Here is a 21,780-nt window from a genome sequence, read left to right as displayed (position 1 = left end):
ACCCAAACTTTAATAATCAAATTTTTTAAGCACCTATCAAGATGGTGGGCTGGGGCTTGGGAGAGGAGAGGGGCGTAGGAGAGATAACTCGGGAACACTCGGTGGAAGGGTGTTGACATTGGTCGGGGATTGGTGATGGAACTTCGTATGTCAAAAGCCCAACTATGAATAACTTTGCAATTCATAGTACTTTAATAAAATAAAATTTGGGAAAGAGAAAGGACTCTGGTGCAATACCAGACAAGACCATATAGTCATTTGAGAAGGTGAAACTTACTTAAGCTGAAGTCCAAAAAGTTGTATTCAGGGGAGAAAGAAAGAAAGAAAGAAAAAAAAGAAAGAAAGAAAGAAAAAAAAGAAAGAAAGAAAGAAAGAAAGAAGGAAGGAAGGAAGGAAAGAAAGAAAGAAAGAAAGAAAGAAAGAAAGAAAGAAAGAAAGAAAGAAAGAAAGAAAGAAAGAAAGAAAGAAAGAAAGAAAGAAAGAAAAGAAAAGAAAGGACAAAAGGAAGCAGGGAAAGTAGGATTTTCCCAGATAGCTTATTTGTTCCTGTTAACCTGATCCTGATTCTACATTTTACATGAACAGGTAATAGAACGAATATATTTACCACCAGTGTTCTCTCTGTGGCAACCTGGATGGCAGGGTTGTTAGAATTGAAATAGTGGTCAACACCAGGACAAAAGAAAAAAAAAAGGTATCTACTCTCAAGCCTGACATTTGGTCAGGAAGTGACTCACATGACTTGTATTCATATTTTATTGACCAAATTTAGACCAAAGCTAACTTTTAAGTCGGTGGAAAAGTCAATCCTACCAGGTGCCAGGGAGAGAAACTGGCCTGTTCATAGCAGTCTTAGTGACTGCCAAAGTACTAGGGATGGGATTCTAACTCATTTATGCTGTCCCAACACAAGAATATTTTAAATCCTAGCAACATGGCCTCTGGTTCATATTTAGATGCAATAAACTCAATTTCCTGGATTTTTCTGAGCCTGAAAATTATGAGTTCATAACATCACAGCACATAGTTTACACAAAATTATTAATGAAATCTTCATAGTGATTCAGGAAAAGCAAGTAAGTTGATTCATGCTAACTAGTTGACCTCATACACACTCAACCCGAAATAGATCAGACTACTGGAAAATTCAGTATTAGCTTCAGTTTTGACAACAGAAAAACTCATCAATATAGTATCTTTTTAAATACTATCTAATTTAAATTAAGAAAAAAATATTCAACCCAACCTGTTATTTTGGCAGTGGCATCTGAAGGTTGATTATCACCATCCCTAAAAAAGGATAAGAGACAATTCATTTTCCATATATTTAATAGAAAAGGGGAAAAGAACTACATTGTTAATATACAATATATCATATTATCAAATATACAATATAACATATATTTATACATTTATACAATATAAAATATGCAATAGAACATATATTGTATACAATATAATATACAATATAACATATTATCAAATGTTAATATATCATTTATATACAAGGGATCCTGGAATGCTATGTCTGAGTTTTCACATAAAATTTAAATTTTTGTATTTGTGTTTTGGCTTTTATTTGGTTTTAAATGTGCCACTTTCAGAAGCAAATTATTTTTATTTTGTTTTCTGGGGTCATACCTGGTGGTACTCAGGGGTCACTCCTAGCGGTGCTTGAGGAACCACATGAGGGGGATATGGATCAAACCCGGGTGAGCTGTGTGCAAGGCACACGGCTCTACCTTGTTTAAATGTACAATCACTCCAGCTCCTGACAAGGATATTTTCAAATGAATTACTAATTTTGTACGATAAAACAACTGTGACAGGAGACAGGTTGATGGTACAATGGAAGTAGATGCCCTAAAATGGCATCAATTAAAAACCAACATCTTAGATTAGAAGTAGATGGCTAAGTGGCTAAACTACATGACTAGCAAGTATGAAGCTGTGATTTCAAACCCTGGTGTCACATGTACATCATGAAGCTGACAGTTCTGCTGTCTGACATTCCTGGCACTTTGATTTTTGACTGCACTGCACTTAGGTATGTGTGAGCACCACAACTGAAGGGTGCTGCGACTCAAGTGAGCATTGCAGCTACAAAGATGTGCAAGCATTGAATGGTCTTAACTAAATATTGTCCTTTAAAGTCTAACTTAAAGCAACTCTATTGTGCTTTTGAGAATTCTTCCCTGGATCTCCCAATTTACATGCCCACCCCTGACATTCAGGGCCACACAGTGCTGAGAATTTATATACTTAAGAGAGCTAAGGAGGGAAATCCTTTTAGGCTGGGCATCAGTGCAGGGACCACTACTGACTCAGGACCTTTCTCCCACACTCAAAAATCTAATACATTAAAGATTCAATCTAACTATACTAACTAGAAAGCAGGTCAAAGGAGAAAGTAGAGAAATGGGAGAGAAGATGGATTGAAAGGAGCGGTACAGGAAATAACCATAGGGAAGCTGGAGGCCAGGACAGTGAAGGGCTCTCAAGGAGCTAAATACTAGCTTCCTGAGGGAGCTATTCTTCCGACCAATATAATTTCACTTAAGATTTCTATTTTCTGGGGCTAGAGAAATTTCTCTTTTTAAAATTAATAGTTTAAAATTTCTATTTTCTGGTGCTAGAATTTTGCCCATACAGTGAGTCAAACACTTGTTTTGCACTATGCTGATCTGAGTTTGAGTCCACATATGTTCCTTCAACGTCTTCCAACAGTGATACCTCAGCAAACAGAGCCAGGAGTAATCCCTGAGCAACTGAGCAATGCTGGTTGTGGCCCACACCTCATATTAATAAAATAAAATTTCTATATTCATAGTCCAGGTATATTATCTCAATTGATCATACCTAGGAAATGAAGGCAGATCCTTTTCTTTGGGGAAGGACAGCTTCACCTTTCTATGTCCTACCCAATAAGCTGGTTCAATATTAGATTTCATGAACTTATCCTGGAAAAAGTATAAGGCAGATGTTACACAAGGAGAGTCTGCAATAAATCAAGCACAACTGACTGAAACATTTCATAAGTTATCGCTGTACTAGCATTTCTGACCAGGCACATTGTATTTGGTCACAAAATATTTCGAGTGGCTTCCCAATAAAAAAGGCCTACCTGGTGAGTCCGTGAACTGACCAGAGTTGTAAAAAACAGAATGGAACAAATCTGGATGTGTGTGGGGTCTAAACCAACCTAAATGGTCAAAGGGATCCAGATCATCACTAATACATGGAATCAGGAAGAGGAAAGAATGCAGTACAAAGACTGATATCAAGAGGAATATTCAATATATTTTGACAAATTTGATAGCTTTCAACAAGTTCAGCAATTTTTAAGTTGCTTAACTGAAGATGCTTCAAAGGCTGAGCGCTGAGGTTTTGCATATTGGAGGTCTGGGTTCAATACCTGGTAGCTGATACCCTTAGATCCCCCAAGACTGACCTATGAGCACAGTTTGATGTGGGGTTCCCCTGCCACACCCCCATAAAGATTTGGTTAGATTACCTTTCCAAAGGTCACATGACTAAGTGCCAGATTATAAATACAAATAGTCTGAGTTTGCAGCACTTTTTTCTCTCTTCCAACACATCTTCTGGTATTGCCAACTGGCATGGGGTTTCTATGCAGAAAACTTTATGCAAAAAATCCAACAAAAAAACAAATTTGTGCACTTAGGGCTGGAGATATAGTACAGTGCGAAGGGCACTTGCCTTCCATGTGACCAACCTGGGTTTGATCTCTGGCATCCCACATGGTCCTCATGTGAACCCTGAATGCAGAGTCAGGAGTAACCCTGCTGGGTGTGATCATAAAAAAAAACACCCCAAATTTTGTGCACAATGTGTATTTACTCGAAGAGTGGGGGAAAGGATAAAATGTATCATCAAAAATAATTAGCCTGCATGTCTCCTAACTGATGTACATTTTCTAATGTTCTTGACCTTCTAATTAACCTATAATTATTTTCATGATCTGTATTCATTCAATTGAGTAAACTGCCTTCACTTTTGATGTAAATTCAATCAGGCTTGAGAGATACTGCCTGGATCCAAGTTTGTGTACCCTTCTCTTCTCACCCAGTATACTTGACTTGGACCAAGTATGTGAAACTCTATGTTTCTATAGAATCCCAGTCACTGATGATCACATTTCTCACTTACATTTTGTTGTGATCTTTTCCCAGTTGAATAATCAAGATCAGTGGAGGCATCCAAATTAGCTGCAGAAAAAACTTTGATTGTTTGTTCTTCCTGGGAGTCTTTCCATGGAATTGATAATGGTTTTGGCTGTATTCCAGTAAGGCTGGAATTGGGGTGCCCTGATTTTCTAAGGAACCAACGTGTTTTCCTGGCCGACAGTGGTGTGATCACTGCTGTTTCTAATGAGTTGTTACTTATCTGATCTTCAGACCGGACTTTTGGAAGTTCCTTTACCACCTCCTTTAACACAATTTCTTCATCAGAAGAGCTGTTCTCTCTCCAATGTCCGAAAATGTTCTGATTGATGTCTTGTGCTCTAGGTTTAATGATGTGATGTTTTTGGCCCCGGACATCTTTTAAAAACTCTGCTTTGAAGATGTCATGCTCTATGATGTCCTGAAATGAGTTCCGATTTGCAATCTGTAATTGAATACAATAAATATTTAGCAAATGGCCTGTCATTTTTCCTGATTCTATTGTAACAAAGCAGTTTTTACTTTCAATTTGGTGCATTATCTTCAAATACCGTTTACTTAACATAGTAGTGATACATTTAAAAGAAGAAATAAATGAAAATAACAAGCAGTATTTGTTCATTTCTATAATTTTAACGAATTCATAAATATCACTTCATCTAAAGAAGAGACCCTAATTAGTGTTCTTTATTTTGTTTCAAATTTTACTTTTCACTTGTCAAGAAATACACTGTGTATGGGGTTTGTGGAGCTACCAGCAGGTCAACCTGTACCTGTGGGGTAAGTGCATCAGCAGCCTGATGGTCCCTTCAGGCTTCCTGATATCCAAAAATTGCTGCTGTGCCTCTGGCCAGACCCCAATAACTTGGAACCAAGTTTCCCGAGAAATTAAACAGTCAAAAATTAGGTATATGGGAGCCATGACCACACACAACTTCCACCTCAGCTAGAGAGGCTCATTTATTGGCCTTGCTTCAGAGACCCATAAATAAATCTCAAAAGAGATCAAAAGTCACAGTTAATCTTGAATCTGTGAAAGGCTAAACAGACCAGGGTAAATAGGAGGGGATGGGTTAGCCTGGTGCCTGCCCAAGCAGGTGCCCCAGCAGCCGCTTGCTCCAACAATTTAAAATCATCACCATGCTCCCTGGCCAGACTCCATCATCTCAGGACAGACCTTACTGAGATATGAACCTGTTGAAAATTCGAACATGCGGGTTTTGTGGCTGAAAGCTCCAGGCTTTCTCGAAGTTGGACTGGCTACTTCCCCTTACTTCCCTATACTCCTGGAAGCACTGGCAGTCACCCCCACAAACCAACTCAAGCGCTACCATATAAGTTCTTCCACTGGCCTTGCTTCAGAGACTCATAAATAAATCTCAAAAGAGATAAAAATCTGCAATTAATGTTGGACCCACAAAAGGCTGAAGAGTCGAAGGTAAATTGAAGTGGGAGGAGGGGAATTGTCAGGTCAGCTGATGTCCACCCAAGCAGAGATCCAAGCATCTGCTTGCTTCCACATTCCAAAATCACCACCATGCCCCCTCTCAGCATGAACCTCACCAAGATATAATCTGCTGAAAATTTGGGTATATGTGTTTTGTTGACTGAAATCTCCAGGGTTTCTCAGGGTCAGGATGGGCTACCTCCCCCGCACCTCTAAGTATTTCCAGAAGCCACATATACATCCCAAATCTGCAACCCAGTTAAAAAACTACTTCAGCTTTGCCTTCACAATAAAAATACTGAATGCCATGAATAAACATGATGAACTCTTAGTACCTCTATTGCAAACCATAATGCACAAAAGGAAAAGGAGAGAGAAAGAAAGAATAAAAGAAAGACAAGGGATAGGGGATGGGGTGTTGGGGGATGATGGGAGGGAAACAGGGGACATTGGTGGTGGGAAATGTACACTGGTGGAGGGATGGGTACCGAATCATTGTATGACTGAAGTGAAATCATGAACAGCTTTGTAATTTTCTTGTTACAGATATTCAATATAGAATTTTTTAAAAAAGTAATGTGAAGTTCATACCCACTTCAGTCAGCTTAATCAGTGGCTGAATAAATAAAAGTACTTCTACATTTAAATAATAAAAAAGAAATACAGTGGGTACATTAACTTTAAATACATAATTTTCTTCATTTACCTTTAAAGTTTTGAAACGCAATAAGACATAATAATATGCCATTTTCTAAAATTCTCATTAGGGAACTAATTATAGAGCAATGTAAATACAGATATTTTCATGGATAAATACAAGGTGTTAAGCTTGTATGTTCAAAAATGGCCAACAGCCAACATTGTGAAGTACTTTGAAATATTCACCTCCCAGCACTGCCTAACCTAATATTTGAACACATTTTCTGAAGGGAGTTTCAAAGTATTAATCTTCATTTTTCCTCACTCCTCAGTTAAATGTCACTTTCTACTTGCAATGTTAAATACAGATCATAAAAAATACAGTTAAAATTAAATAAGTAACTTTTCCCATTTCTATAACCTTTGGTGATGCCAGAGAAATTTTAGTTTGAGTTATCAATCTTAGATAGTCCTGTAACACTGTACACCAGATTTTCAGATAAATGCTGCCTTAATGGGAAAATTTTGTACAGAACAAAATGAAAGAACTTCTGTAAGAAATAGAAACAATTTTGATTATTTGTACTGGAGCGAAACCGGCTTACAGGGAAAAATCACTCTACACAGCATTGGAATGTGTCACTGTAGGAGCCTTTAAATAGGCATGCATCTGTTCTGACAGAAGTGTTAGTAGCTCAGATAGTAAATTAAGTCCATGTTTGTGGATTTCTGGCTGAGGAATAGGCCCAGTTGTAGGGAGTTCCTAAATAGATCTGTTTTCTGGACAGCACTGCTATCTATATGGCCAAAAAAATCTGTTTGAGCTGAGCTGTCTGTTTATTTTCCAAAGACAGATTTTGATCCCCTTAAGAGGAGCTGCCCATTTTCTAATGTGTCTTTTAGCCATTCGGATATCTTCTTTTAGATAATGTCTGTTCATTTCCATCTGCCATTTTTTGATGGGGTTGGAAGATGCGAACTAAAAGTAGACTACAGACCGAACATGAAGGCCACTCAATAACTCTATTGCAAACTACAACACCCAAAAGGAGAGAGAACAAATGGGAATGCACTGCCGCAGAGGCAGGGTGTGGTGGTGGGGGATAGGTTGGGGGTGGTGAGAGGGATACTCATTGATGGAGGTGAATGTGCACTGATGGAGGGATGGGAAAACGATCACTGTATGAGTGAAATGCAAACACAAAAGTTCATAAGTTTGTAAGAAGCTTCTGCACCTCAAAAGATACAGTGACCAAAGTACAACGACAGCCTACAGAATGGGAAAGGATATTTACCCAATACCCATCTGATAAGGGATTGATATCAAGGATATACAAGGCACTGGTTGAACTCCACAAAAAAAAAACCTGCCAATGCAATAAAAAAAAATGGGGTGAGGAAATGAACAGAAACTTCCCCAAAGAAGAAATCGAATGGCTGAGAGGCACATGAGAAAATGCTCGACATCACTAATCAGGGCGATGCAGATCAAAACAACAATGAGATACCATCTCACACCACAGAGACTGGCCCACATCCAAAAAAACAAAAGCAACGGGTGTTGGTGCGGATGTGGGGAGAAAGGGACTCTTCTTCACTGCTGGTGGGAATGCCGACTTGTTCAGCCCTTTTGGAAAACAATATGGACGATTCTCAAAAAATTAGAAATTGAGCTCCCAAACCCAGCAATACCACTCCTGGGAATATATCCCGGAGAGGCAAAAAGGTATAGTAGAAATGACATTTGAATTTCTATGTTCATTGCAGCACTGTTTACGATAGCCATAATCTAGAAAAAACCGGAGTGCCGAAAAACAGATGACTGGTTAAAGAAACTTTGATACATCTACACAATGGAATACTATGCAGCTGTTAGAAAACATAAAGTCATGAAATTTGCATATAATTGGATCAACATGGAAAGTATCATGTTGAATGAAATGAGTCAGAAAGAAAGAGAAAGACATAGAAATATTGCACTCATATGTGGAATATAATGTAGCAGAGAGGTACGATTTAGCAATGATGCATCTTCTGGCAGAAATTTCTCTGGACTTAGTTACTAAAATACTAAAATACATAAATCCAAAACCTCGTGGCCGCTATTGTAGCCACACGACCTCATATCTCTTCTTTCTCAGCAATGGAAAAAAATTATCAAATGCTTCCTTTCCAGCAGGTCTGACTTTGTTCGGGGGGGGGGGAAACTCCAAACAATAATAGTGAGTTTTTTGTTGAAATATTGAATGTAATCAAAGTAAAGAGAAAGTAAAGTGAAATTTATCAGCTACACAGGCGGGGTAGGGGGCTCGGGAGGTGGGGGGGTTGGGGGGAGGTTTAATATGGTTCTTGGTGGTGGAATATGTGCTCTGGTGAAGGGATGGGTGTTTGAGCATTGTGTAAGTGAGACTTAAGCCTGAAAGCTTTGTGACTTTCCACATGGTGATTCAATAAGATAAATAAATACATATTTTTTTAAAAGTTCATAAGTTTGTAACTGTATATCACAGTTATTATCTAATAAATTTTTTTAAAAGAGTAGTTGGGGTGAGATTGGGTAGAAGAGAAGGGCTGGGAATGTAGCTCAGTGGTACATGTTTCAAGCCCTGGATTTCTTACACATACAACCACACACAGAGGAGTCACTGATTTGGATTAGTCCTCTTCCAACTTCCCTGGGATATGAAAAGAAGTACTGATAAAAGAGATGAACAGGAAGAGGTAACTGAGAACCATGACCATATACTTAATATTCCGGGACGACAGTGCTATTCTAATTTACACATAGAGATTTGGTGCCCAGTAAATTAAAAATAAATGAATACTTCCAAATAAACACAAAATCATTTTTTAAAAATTTTATTGAATCACCGTGATATAATTACAAGCTTTCATGTTTGGGTTACAATCTGACAATGATCAAACACCCATCCCTTTATCAGTGCACATTCCCCACCACCAATATCCCGGGTATACCCCCACTTTCCCACCCTCCCCGTCTCTATGGCAGACAATATTCCCTATACTCTCTATCTACAATTGGGCATTATGGCTTGTAACACAGACACTGAGAAGTCATCATGTTTGGTCCATTATCTACTTTCCGCACGACTGATTTCTCCAGCCATCATTTTCTTAGTGATCCCTTCTCTATTCCATCTGCCTTCTCCCCTCTGCTCATGAAGCAGTCTTCCAGCTATGGGGCAATCCCCCTGGCCCTTATATCTACTGTCCTTGGGTGTCAGCCTCATGTGATGTTATTCTATACTCCACAAATGAGTGCAGTCCCTCTATGTCTATCCCTCTCTTTCTCATTTCACTTCATTGCTGTTGGAGTCTTCTGGGCTAGCCTCTTCAACAAGTAAGCTTGGTGTGGATCAGCGTTGCTTTACCATTGTGACCTATGTGGCTCAGCCCTTCACACTCAGTTATTATTCTGCTTATGATGTAATATTAATCTAGGTGATGCAATATTAATTTAATGAGATATTGGCTAATGTGTTTCTGTTGGTTAAGCTAATCTGGTGAAAGTTGCAGCTAAGAGGGTAACTTCTGGTTCTTGTGGGATATGGAGGGGATAGAATAACTCGCAGCTCTGGGCAGGAGCCCTGACCCGAGCTGGTACCTAGATAAGGTAGTAGAGAGTGCGCGGAACGTTTCAGCTTTGGATGCAGCGCCTTGTCCCTTAATTCCTGTCCCCCACAGACCAAGGGTGAAAACCGGCTTTCCTGGGAACTGGGTCAAAATACAGCTCCAGGAAGGAGCCCTGACCCGGGCTGGTCCCTGGATAGGGTGGAGCTTTTCAGTTCTTTACTATCGTCTTCAGGTGTCAGCCCATGCTCCTTCAGTACTCTCATAAACTAAACTGACAAGTTGATCTACCATGCCTGCATCTAAAGTGGGGAAAAACTGTTCTTGATCATCATGAAAAACGCAGATTTTGGCCTAGCTAAAATGGTTATTACTGAGTTTACTAATTTGGGGGGTTATTTTATCCAAATCCCACACAGTGTTATATTTTTTCTTGCTGCTTCACCATTTTAGGTGAGGCTTGCATCTGGCTGATATCACTAGACCTATTCCAAGTGGGAGGCAAGAGTATCAATGGGAGGCAGAGCCCCTCTCTACCAGGTGGGCCCCAACAGCCTCTACAACTGACCTGAGCCATATTGTAGGGCCTGCACCATGACTCCTTCCTGACCTTCTGCTTGCTTCGCCACTATCCCAGATGAGGTTTGCCTGTGACTGATATCACTGGGACTACTTCGGAACAGTAGGCAGAGCACCTCCCTATTGGGTGTGCTCCTGCAACTTCCATACCTGACCTGAGCCATATTAAGGGCTTACAATACAGCTCCTGCAGCCTTCTACTCGACAAATTGTATGCTGCTCACAGTTACTCTTCCTGTCATTCTGTGAGGATGTGTCAGAAGACAGAAAGTAACCTCTAGTAAATCAATCTCTCAGCCTCCTTCAGGGTGTTAACCACAAAAACTCACCCCCAGCACAGTCAGAACTCTAGTAAACCACGGAAAACATGTAGAAGCCCACCAAGCTGAAGACATAGTGAACACCAGAAAATCCTCAGACAGTGACTATAGTGACACTACAATGAGGATGTTCAATGAATTAAAAAGAAATAATAGCATAGGTATTTAGCAAAGCACACAGAAGTATGAGAGTCTAAATGAAAAAAAAAAACTACTGTAGTTAGAAATGACAGAAATGGAAAACATGGTAGGTGATATATAAAAGTCCACAGACACTAGTGAAAGGTCAAGGAGCTCCAACATAGGAGGAAACAACTAGGAAACAGGAGGAGGTGGGAAACAGTCTGAAAAGAAATAAAGAGAGTACCAGAGAACTATGGGATTAATTCAGAAAGAACAATATAAGAATCATTGGAGTCTTTAAAGAATAAGAAGGGAAATGTGATATGGAAACAATAAAGAAATCATTAAGAACTTCCCAGAGTTGAGGATTACCGGCACCTGGATCCAAGAGGCCTGAAAGGTCCCAGTGAACATACATTCAATTAGGAAAATTCCAAGACACATTATACTCAAAATGACAAAATCCAAAGATAGAGACATAATATTGAAAGCAGCAATATCAAAAAAAAAACAACCTACATGCTAAGGAAAGTCCATAAGATGTACAAATGAATGTATTATTAAAAGTCTGATACTAATTTCAGGTTTTCCCTACATGTTCAAGTACTAATAAAGAATACTATTTTGGAAACCATAAAAAAAGTCACACGGGCCCCAAAGGCTGCAAGAGAGCTCATACTCATCACGTTAATCAACTAGTACAGAAAAACAAACTAAGACTTCTGTCATCCAAGAAATTACACTGATTGACAGCCTAAAACTTCATGAATCTAAAAAATTGGTAAAATTTTCAATATTTCTTTAGATTCGTTTTTGCCAGATAACCATTCAAATTTGATAATGAGTCATATAAAATAGCAAATATGTACCATCATCAAATAATTCAGCAAAGTCCTAGAACACCTAGAAATAACCCAGGGTTCTCCTGTAAATCGTTTTGTCTTATGGAAGTTGTATGTGAAAAACTTATTAGAATACTTTTGGAAGAATACACAACCAACATTTCTTTTACAAGTGATCCTCTTTCTGATAAAATATCAGAACATCAGCTGTCCAACATTAAAATGTAGATGATTACTGCAGGGAAACAATGGACTTACCATTTGAAAGATACAACACATTAGACCTTTTGGGGAATTTGACAAGAATGGATCAAGAATCTATGCGTATTATCTCTCATTGCTTGGCAGAATCATTAATGGAAAAATACAATACAGTAATTTACCTACTGTGCTGTCTTCTCAACCCCATTTTCACTAATCTTCATTCCTGAAATTTCACATTAAAGGGTATGTCTTCCCTCTATTCAATATACTAGCATCAGAAGTCAATTGAGTTTTTGTTGTTGTTGTTTTTGTTTGTTTTTTGTTTTTGCTTTTTGGGTCACACCTGGCGATGCTCAGTGGTTACTCCTGGCTCTGCATTCAGGAATTTTTCCTGGCTGTGCTTGGAGGACCATATGGGATACGGGGGATTGAACCCGGGTAGCCTCAAGCAAGGCAAATGGGAAAATGCCCTACCCGCTGCACTATCACTCTGGCCCCATATACACTTCTTTTGACTTGCACCTAGCATGCTACTCTCACAGGTTTAGCATTATATGTAAGCATATATATATATATATATATATATATATATATTCTGAAGGAAAAGAGTGGAGCTGATGGTGGGTATTCTGGGTTATCCTGGGCAATTATACTAGATTTTGATTTACCAGAAAACTTACTCAGTGTTTACAATTTGAGTAATGCTGTTTTTATTAATGGTTTCTGTTGGTCAGCAAAGTTTTTGACAGGAATTTCCACAATTTCAGCCAAAGAAAATGTTTGTAAATGAACACCTTACATGCTCGAGCTATTTGGCGGGTAGACCCCCCCCTCTGGATATCATCTTTAAACTGTGTTACACAGGCGGGGGGGGGCTTAGGGTGGGGGGGGCTAGGGGCGTGGGGGGGGTTGGGGTGTGAGGGGGCGGGGTGGAGCTATACTGGGATTCTTGGTGGTGGAATATGAGCACTGGTGAAGGGATGGGTATTTGAGCATTGTATAACTGAGATTTAAACCTGAAAACTTTGTAACTTTGTAACTTTCCACAATAAAAAATTAAAAAAAAATAAAAAATAAACTGTGTGTTACAAAGGCTCAAACTCTAACAATATGTTAATGATCGCTTATACGGGGCTTAGTGGATCCAAGATGAGATACAACAGTTTTCACACACTTTCCCCTACAGAACACTTCTTGGATCGTTTTTAGTTAATTATCCATAACAAGCAATACAAAATAAATTATTTAGCATCTGCCTTTGGGGCAGGCTTGGGTGGTGGTGCAAAAATTAGAAATAATGGTGGTGGAAAGGTATAATGGTGGTGTGATTGGTGTTGAAATATTGAATGTAATCAATTATTGTGAACAACTTTATAAAGATAAAATTTTTTAAAAAGAATTAAACATTTTTTAAAAATTAAAAAAACCTGTGTGTTACAGACTGACTGGTTGAAGCTGTTTGATTTTAAGGAGCTACATTTACTTCTAGTATCAGTTGCTTACTTGCTTTCTAGAGTTTTTTTTGCTCTCAGTTACAATTGAGTTAAGAAGCAGAAGTTAAATTTTTCAAATAGCTTTTCACAATTTCTTGCCCAATATATTACTTTTGGCAAGGTAATACTTAGGTCTAGAAACAGCTCTTTTACAATTGTGGTGCCTGCTTTCAACAGTCTCAAAAGGTGACAATTTTAAATGTGAAAATAATCATTCTAATTCTTCATTCTAATTCTTATACTTCCGCAGAAAATTTACTCAGAACAGCCTTGGCTACTTTCAATACTTATATCTTTCACTTTCCAGGTGATTTGACTCTGTTTGCCACTTATCAAGCATCTGTTTACAAACACCTTTACGAAAGATTTTTCTCTTCCTGTGAATAAACATTCTCTAGCAGAGAATGGGCTTTTGAGTTTACCAAAGAGCTTGTACTAAAGTTCCTCTGAGAAAATTTGAGATCATCTGAGTATGCACCTTTTATTTGGCCAGTCAAATTGTTCCTTTGTATCACACAATCTTGCAAAACTGCATTTACTATTTCATTTGCTTTCCCAATTTGATCAGAAGGTTAAAGTGTTTACTTTTTTCCATTGCAAGAGTTTGCCTTACCTCTTGAAATTAATCTGCAGTTGTTTCTAGGATATTACCCACTATGTCCTGTGCACACCTTTTTAGCACGATGGTGGGGAGTTTTCTTGCCAAGAGCTGCCCTATGTAGATATTGGGCATGGCAGCCCAGTGGCAGTCTTGGACTGGCAGCCTCTTAAAATCTCTCCAGGACCTAACTTGGTTCTGTCTTTGGCCTTTATATAAATAGGTCCTGGCTATGGTTTTGTTTCTAATTTAGGTAAAGAAGGAACTGTAGTTTTATTTTGAAATCTGTTTTTAAACATGTCCCAGGGGTGGGACTAGCTTTAGAAATGTGAGGCCCCGGAGTCTGGATTTTATTAGAGTCACCAACAGGGAGCAAACTCATAGATTTAGCAGATCAAAATTTGTGATCATTTTGAGAACCATTTCTTCAACTAATTGCAATGGAGAAAATTTCATGTTTTCCAATGCAGTGCTACATCTAATGCTTGTGGAAGGATAAAAGTTCACTGGTATATGTTCAGAGGTATCTCTTTTTTTCTGCTCCAGTACCCTAAAGCATGATGTATTCATCAGTAATTCATCACTAGCAGATGTTTCTAATTCTCCTGTGGTTTCATTGCTTTCATATAAAGATGTCATAACTATTACTGGTTACATTTTTCTGGAAACACTTTCAATGATGTAATTTGCAATACTGCTTATATATGAGCCCAAAGAATTTTTCAATTCTCCTGCTATTTTAATTTTATAATCAAATATACAGTGGGGGTTTTCAGTAAATGGACAGGACCATCTAAATATGACTATGGGCCAGTTTCTTCATGAAGGAAATTTCCTTAGCTTGGCATAAATCTGTAATTTTCAACATTTCTTCACTTCTCCTTCAGTTTCATGAAATATACCTAAAGGAATTTCATCTTAAATTAATTGTCTCGATATCTGAGCATTTGCTTCTCTCACAGTGGCTTGCTTATACATGTTTCTAAAGCTGCCAAATTCACATTTAATTCAGTTTAAAGAGCCTACAAAATGGTGCTTGATGCTTTTTTGCATGCACGTGTAACTCAAACCAATATTTTCAACAAATATTCATATTTCTGTTTTTCAGTATAGTTCACTGTTTCCTTGACTTTTTTTTTCACTGACTAGTAATGAGGGTTTCTAAATTTCTACTAGCAAACTTTTCCAATTTAGCAAAAACTATTTCAGGGATATTTGAGCCTGACAGGGTCACACTGGATATCACATTAGAGATTATGTCAAAACATCTACTCATTTAATCGACAAGCAAAGCAAATAAAAGGCTATTAGTATCTATATGCTCTGAGAAAAACTAAAATTCTGAATTTGTGATCCTTCTCAATACTACACAATGTTGTACTGATATCTTCTAGAATTGTATGAGAAATAAACAGTATCAGACTGAGATGCAGTGCTTGTCCTTAAAATCACATTAACACACTCTCACTTTTCTTCATTATATAGGAGAGTGCTAAGGGAATCGTATGGCATACCAGGCATTGAACCTGTGTTGGCAGCATGCAAGACTAGTACCCTACCTGCAGTACTATCTCCCTCTGCCCCCCGTTGCTCTAATTTTTGTCTAAAAATTAACACTTCACAAATACAGACTGCTAATGAACTTCTCAAAGTGTCATTCATTAGTGCTGGAACAACAGAATCTAATTCCTTTTTGGTGTCATTCAGAGCTCTTCTATCTATAAACTTGCAAGATTTTCTCTTCCTGAGATTTACATTTTTCTTATTGCATTTCTTTATTTTTCTTAATAGCATCCAGAACATACAATCTAAGGTGTAACAGAATATTAATAGGTGGAAATTGACATATAAATCTAAAACAATTATCTGCTTGAGTATAGCCAAGTTGACTGCTCAGTCTGGGCTATTTGCTCTTTTTAACTTCTGTTTTCACTGGTCTCTTATGTAGGTGAATCAAGATATCATCAAGTACTTGATAGTTACCATTTCTTCAGTTTCACCTAGCCCTTCCCTGTTAAGTCCGGCCTATATATAACCCAGCATAATGCTGCTATTTCTCTATAATAAATCAGAGAGGCTAGAAAAAAAATTGACATTACATCTTGTATTTCTTCTTTATAAATGAAATTGGTTTAATCAGTTTCATAACTGGATTTCTTTTTACGGGCTCTCTGAAGGCATGTATATCTAGGACCTTTCCTGTGTTACTCATCTTGCTTAGAAAATGCTAGACCTAGCAGGTGTTCTAAAATAACATGAACCATGTCCTCTGAAACATCATTCAGGTTCTCCAAACTATGAGAGAGTGAGGTATTTTAAGTGTTTTGTATTGGAGAAATAGTATGTTCTTCACTGACATTTAAGTCTGGTTTAAAAGGAATGGACAAAATTTCCTCAAATACACCACAATATAATTTTTCTCAGTTCCAGAATACAGCTTCTCAAGCAATTTCCACAATTTCAGTGCAACTAAGGTGATGTCATTATGGGGGGAGCCAATTTTTTGAACTTGTCACATTGGTTTGCCAGCATGTCATTTGCATCTGAGTAGGGATGGTCTGAGTTAACTCAAACATTATTTCATGATAAATGTTTCCTAAAATCAACTCAGTTTCTAATTTCAGATGATATTTAAAGTTTATAAAATTATTCTGCAATTGCTGTGTCTTACTTATATGTTTTTTTTTCTTTTTGGGTCACACCTGGCATTGCACAGAGGTTACTCCTGGCTCATGCACTCAGGAATTACCCCTGGCGGTGCTCGAAGGACCATATGGGATGCTGGGAATTGAACCCGGGTCGGCCGTGTGCAAGACAAACACCCTAACTGCTGTGCTATAGCGCTAGCCCCTATGATTTTTTTCTTTTATATTGAAAGACAGTACATGTCTTACATTTGTTTCTGTGACTGTCAAATGTGACTTTGTCAAATTTGCAGGTTTTACCTTGGGGAATTCAGAGGCTCTTTATTTTTTTTCAGATATTTTAAGTTTTGCTATCTTAGGACATACCTCCTTTCCGCCCCCCCCCATCCCCGCCAATCACTGTACTGTTTAAAGGTGATTTCAAAGGTCTGTTATCTGCCTTTGCATGGAACTCGGCCTGAAAATCCTGACTTCACTTCATTGCATACACTGTAGCAACTTGGACAATCTGGAGGGAAGGAGGTTGAAACAGGCAATATGTAACTTTTATTTATATTTTATGATGATATTTCAAATAATGTACTTGTATATTGTGTTGGTCACTCCATCCATGACACAGGTCATTACATTATTAATTATACTGTTCAGTTCTTTGGAGGTGAGCAGGGATATAAGGGAAATCAAGAATGAATTTGCTCTATTTTAGGGACTTGTCACTTGTCATCCTGTTGATTTTCAATTTGCTCGAGCAGGCACCAGTAATGACTCTATTTGTCCCTGTCACGTGCTAGTGTAGCCCAATGATATCTGCTCGCTCCAGGAACAGGAAGAGCCTCAAATTGTTCATTCATGGTTTTGACAAAGAAGTCTGACCATCTCGTTGGTGGGCAGCCATGCAGTCTTTTGACATCCTGTGGAATATAGTCAATAATGGCTCTAGACCAGTGGTCATCTCTGAATTGCATTACATGTACGGCCCATCTGATTTTTTTTAAATTTATTTATTTTTAATTAGTGAATCACCGTGAGGGTACAGTTACAGATTTATACACTTTTGTGCTTATGCTTCCCTCATACAAAGTTCAGGACCCCATCCCTTCACCAGTGCCCATTCTCCACCACCAGTAAACCCAGCATCCCTCCCACCCTCCCCAATCCCATCTCCCCCCACCCCACCCTGCCATTGTGGCAGGGCATCCCCTTCTGTTCTCTCTCTCTAATTAGCTATTGAGGTTTGCAATAAAGGTGTTGAGTGGCCACTGTGCTCAGTCTCTAGCCCTCATTCAGCCTGAAACTCCCTTCCCCCGCATGGCCTTCAACTACATTATAGTTGGTGATCCCTTCTCTGAGTTGCCCTTTCCCCAGAATGTGAGGTCAGTCTCCAAGCCATGTAGTCAACCTCCTGGTACTTATTTCTACGATTCTTGGGTGTTAGTCTCCCACTCTGTTATTCTATATGCCATAGATGAGTGCAATCTTTCTATGTCTGTCTCTCTCTTTCTGACTCATCTCACTTAGCATGAAACTTTTCATGCCGATCCACTTGAATACAAAATTCATGACCTCCTTTCTTCTAACAGCTGCATAGTATTCCACTGTATAGATGTACCAAAGTTTCCTCAACCAGTCATCCGTTCTAGGGCATTCAGGTTTTTTCCAGATTCTGGCTATTGTAAACAGTGCTGCAATGAACATACATGTGCAGATGTTGTTTCGCTTATACTTTTTTGCATCTCTGAGATATATTCCCAGCAGTGGTATTGCTGGGTCAAATGGGAGCTCAATATCTAATTTTTTGAGAATTGTCCATATTGTTTTCCAGAAGGGCTGAACCAGTCGGCATTCCCACCAGCAGTGTAGAAGGGTCCCTTTCTCCCCACATCCTCTCCAACAGCAGTTGCTTTTGTTCTTTTGGATGTGTGCTAGTCTCTGTGGTGTGAGGTGGTATCTCGTGGTTGTTTTGATCTGCATCTCTCTGATGATTAGTGATGTAGAGCACTTTTTCATGTGCCTTTTGGCCATTCGTATTTCTTCCTTGGTAAAGTTTCTGTTCATTTCTTCGCCCCATTTTTTAATGGGGTTGGATGTTTTCTTCTTGTAGAGTTCAACCAGTGCTTTATATACCATTGATATCAACCCCTTATCTGATGGGTATTGTGTAAATATCCTTTCCCATTCTGTGGATAGTCTTTGTATTCTGGTCACTGTATCTTTTGCGGTGCAGAAGCTTTTTAGTTTAATGTAGTCCCATTTGTTGATCTCTGTTTTTACTAGATTGCTTAGTTCCGTGTCACCTTTGAAGATACCTTTAAATTAGTCTAAATCCATTCAAATACTTATGAACTAAGAATTTCAGTATATATTATTTTCTCATTACTAGATATTAAGTACAGCAGACAAACATTATGTTTTGGTTTCTGGATCACAGCAGCAGGTAGCCAAAGGCTACTCCCTACTCAGTGCTTCAGGCACCAGAGGTTACTGGGGCTTGAACCCAGGGCTACAGCATATAAAGTATGCACTCCAATCCTTGTAGCTGTCTCCCTATTCCTCATTACTACTTAGAGGGAAAAGCATTTTCAACTTTGATATATGAGTAACTTCAAAGTTTTTAATAAATTATGATCAACAGAATCTGACTTTTCTGATTTATACTAAAGTATTAAATAGCTTTTTATTCATAGTTATGTCTAGTTCTTTGCATTTGTTGCATGTTCTATGTATGAGATGAATAAGTGTATGTGTGAAAATATGTGTAAGAGTGTACTACTCCTCAGAAACCCTTGTCCTGAATCATGAGTCTTCTGCCTAATCCCAGAATTGTGCTCATCATTTTCACCTCTTATGTTTGTCTGGTCTAAGTTGCAAAAATCTCAAGTGACCAAATCCCTTCCTTTGATGAAGTAGCCATCTTATGATTCTTACCCACTCAGAAAATGAGACAGATCCAGTATCCTGGCTCGCCTGCCTAAGGGAGAATCCTGAGTCAGAAGCTGCAAAGGTCTGCAAAAGTATTCCCCTTAGTGGATCCTCATTATAAAGTGGGTTTATGGTATTTGATGATGAAAAGATATCTCAAAGCTCCCCTAATCCATCCTCCTGAGAACTATTGTCCAAAGTGCCAATAATAATAGCAATAGACTTTTTAAAAAATTTTTTTGTTTTTTTTTCTTTTTGGGTCACACCTGGCGATGCACAGGGGTTACTCCTGGTGGTGCTTAGGGGCCATATGGGATGCTGGGACTCGAACCCGGGTCGGCGGCATGCAAGGCAAACGTCCTACCCGCTATGCTATCGCTCCAGCCCCAGCAATAGACTCTTTCATAACAACTTTAGATCCATGTAAAACTTTAGGTTAACTGAAAGTGGAAGTTAAGACAGAGGAAAATACAAAGAGGGAGACGTCAATGTCAACAGATGATTGCTGGTTTTCTGAGTGATAATAAGAAAATATCATAAGATATATAGTTTTATAAATGAATTTCATCATACGTACTTTTCCTCGAGAGTGATTTTGATTCAAATGATGATGTCTGAAAGATAAAGACAATGTGACTTTGTTACTTATGGCTAATAATTTATAAAAATTTCCTTTGAGTTCATAATTATTGAGTCAGACTATCTCTTTTGTGTTTTGGAATTTTTTTCCTTCCCCAGAAATTTAGTAAGTATAAGAAGCTTAAAAATAGAATCCCCCAATATTTAGCCTTACTTATATTCTGACCCCTGGGTATACAGAACATGTTCTACTACTGAGCAGAAAAGCTGCATAAACAGTAAAATAGTTGCAGAATATACTAGCATCTAATATTACTATTTTTTAAACTTAATTTTAACTTTCAGTCATTATTAACGTTTGGGGGAATGGATCCACAGTTGGCAGTACTCATGGGCCAGTGCATAGGGCCACTCTTGGTTATGCTTGGAGGACCATCTGATGCGGTGATTAAGTCAAGTTGATATTCAACAGGGCCATATGGGATGGCCTGACTATTGCCCAATATTGATCTTTTATAGTGACATCACAATATTCCCCTCCTGCCTGCTAAGTATGTGTTTATCTCACTGAAGTATCTCTCAGCTCTAATGTTACTACTCTTTTTTTTTCTTTCTTGATGCATCTTAATCATGTTTGTTTTGTAGTGATCTGGGAAGAGCATGATGAGGGGATGGACTGGTCCTTTCTGTCTGTGTTGCTTGATCAGTGATTTCTGTAATCCATTTTTCTACCAATCTTCTCAAAATTCATACTTTCTTCCCCTTGCCCCACAGTAAGGAAAGATCTATGAAAAGTCAGTGATAGGGATTAAAATAACTGGTTTAGGGGCTGGAGCAATAGCACAGCAGGTAGGGCGTTTGCCTTGCACGTGGCTGACCCAGGTTCGATTCCCAGCATCCCATATGGTTCCTGAACACTGCCAGGAGTAATTCATGAGTGCAAAGCCAGGAGTAACCCCTGAGCATCACCGGGTGTGACCCAAAAAAGTAAAATAATAATAATAATAATAATAATAAAGTAAAATAACTGCTTTTTACAAAATGCCGAAAAGTAGAGAGAGAGTATGAGAGAAATAGTCTGCAATACAGGCAGTGGGAGGGGTTGCATAGGGTGGGATACTGGAGACACTGGTGGTGGAAAATGTACACTAGTGGAGGGATGGGTGTTCAATCATTATATGAATGAAACTCAAACATAAAAGCTTTGTAACTGTATCTCACAGTTATACAATAAAAAATTTTTTTAAATAATAAAATAACTGGTTTAGATCATGTTCAAAAAAAAAATAGATGTACCAAGAAAAAATTAGAGGTATCTGTGTTCTGATCAGAAGTAGTTATCACCTGTTATAAGGAACCAAAAGTATTTTTACTGAATTAAGCAAGATTATATTATAGTAATGTAAGCTATAGAGTAACAATTTTTTAAAGCATTACAAGGCTAAGACTGCACCTATATAGATACTCTGTCTCTCTTCCTGATCATCTCATTTTCCTTTATTGTGGTAGGCAGGAACTAAGGATCTTTATAAATTTGTTTTACCACTAAGCCATGCTAAACCTCCTTAAAGGAAAAGTGACACCCCAACTTCATTTTTCACATGACTTCCTTTAGGT

The 21,780-nt window shown here is 38.4% G+C and overlaps 1 protein-coding gene across 1 annotated transcript in view; it reads right to left on the bottom strand.

Annotated features, from left to right (window-relative positions):
* LOC129399645 (fibrous sheath-interacting protein 2-like) overlaps window positions 1–21,780 on the bottom strand; it is a 112,717-nt gene that overhangs the window by 47,959 nt on the left and 42,978 nt on the right. The window contains exons 18-21 of the mRNA XM_055120140.1: window positions 20,162–20,198; window positions 4,171–4,629; window positions 2,860–2,960; window positions 1,247–1,290 (exon numbers count right to left, since the gene is read on the bottom strand). Coding sequence (XP_054976115.1) covers window positions 1,247–1,290; window positions 2,860–2,960; window positions 4,171–4,629; window positions 20,162–20,198 — 641 coding nt within the window. The remainder of the gene's footprint in view (window positions 1–1,246; window positions 1,291–2,859; window positions 2,961–4,170; window positions 4,630–20,161; window positions 20,199–21,780) is intronic.

The sequence above is a fragment of the Sorex araneus genome, chromosome X, assembly GCF_027595985.1.
Source record: "Sorex araneus isolate mSorAra2 chromosome X, mSorAra2.pri, whole genome shotgun sequence".
Lineage (NCBI taxonomy): Eukaryota > Metazoa > Chordata > Mammalia > Eulipotyphla > Soricidae > Sorex > Sorex araneus.
The sequence above is the reverse complement of the archived record's forward strand: the minus strand, read 5'-3'. Positions and strand labels throughout refer to the sequence as shown.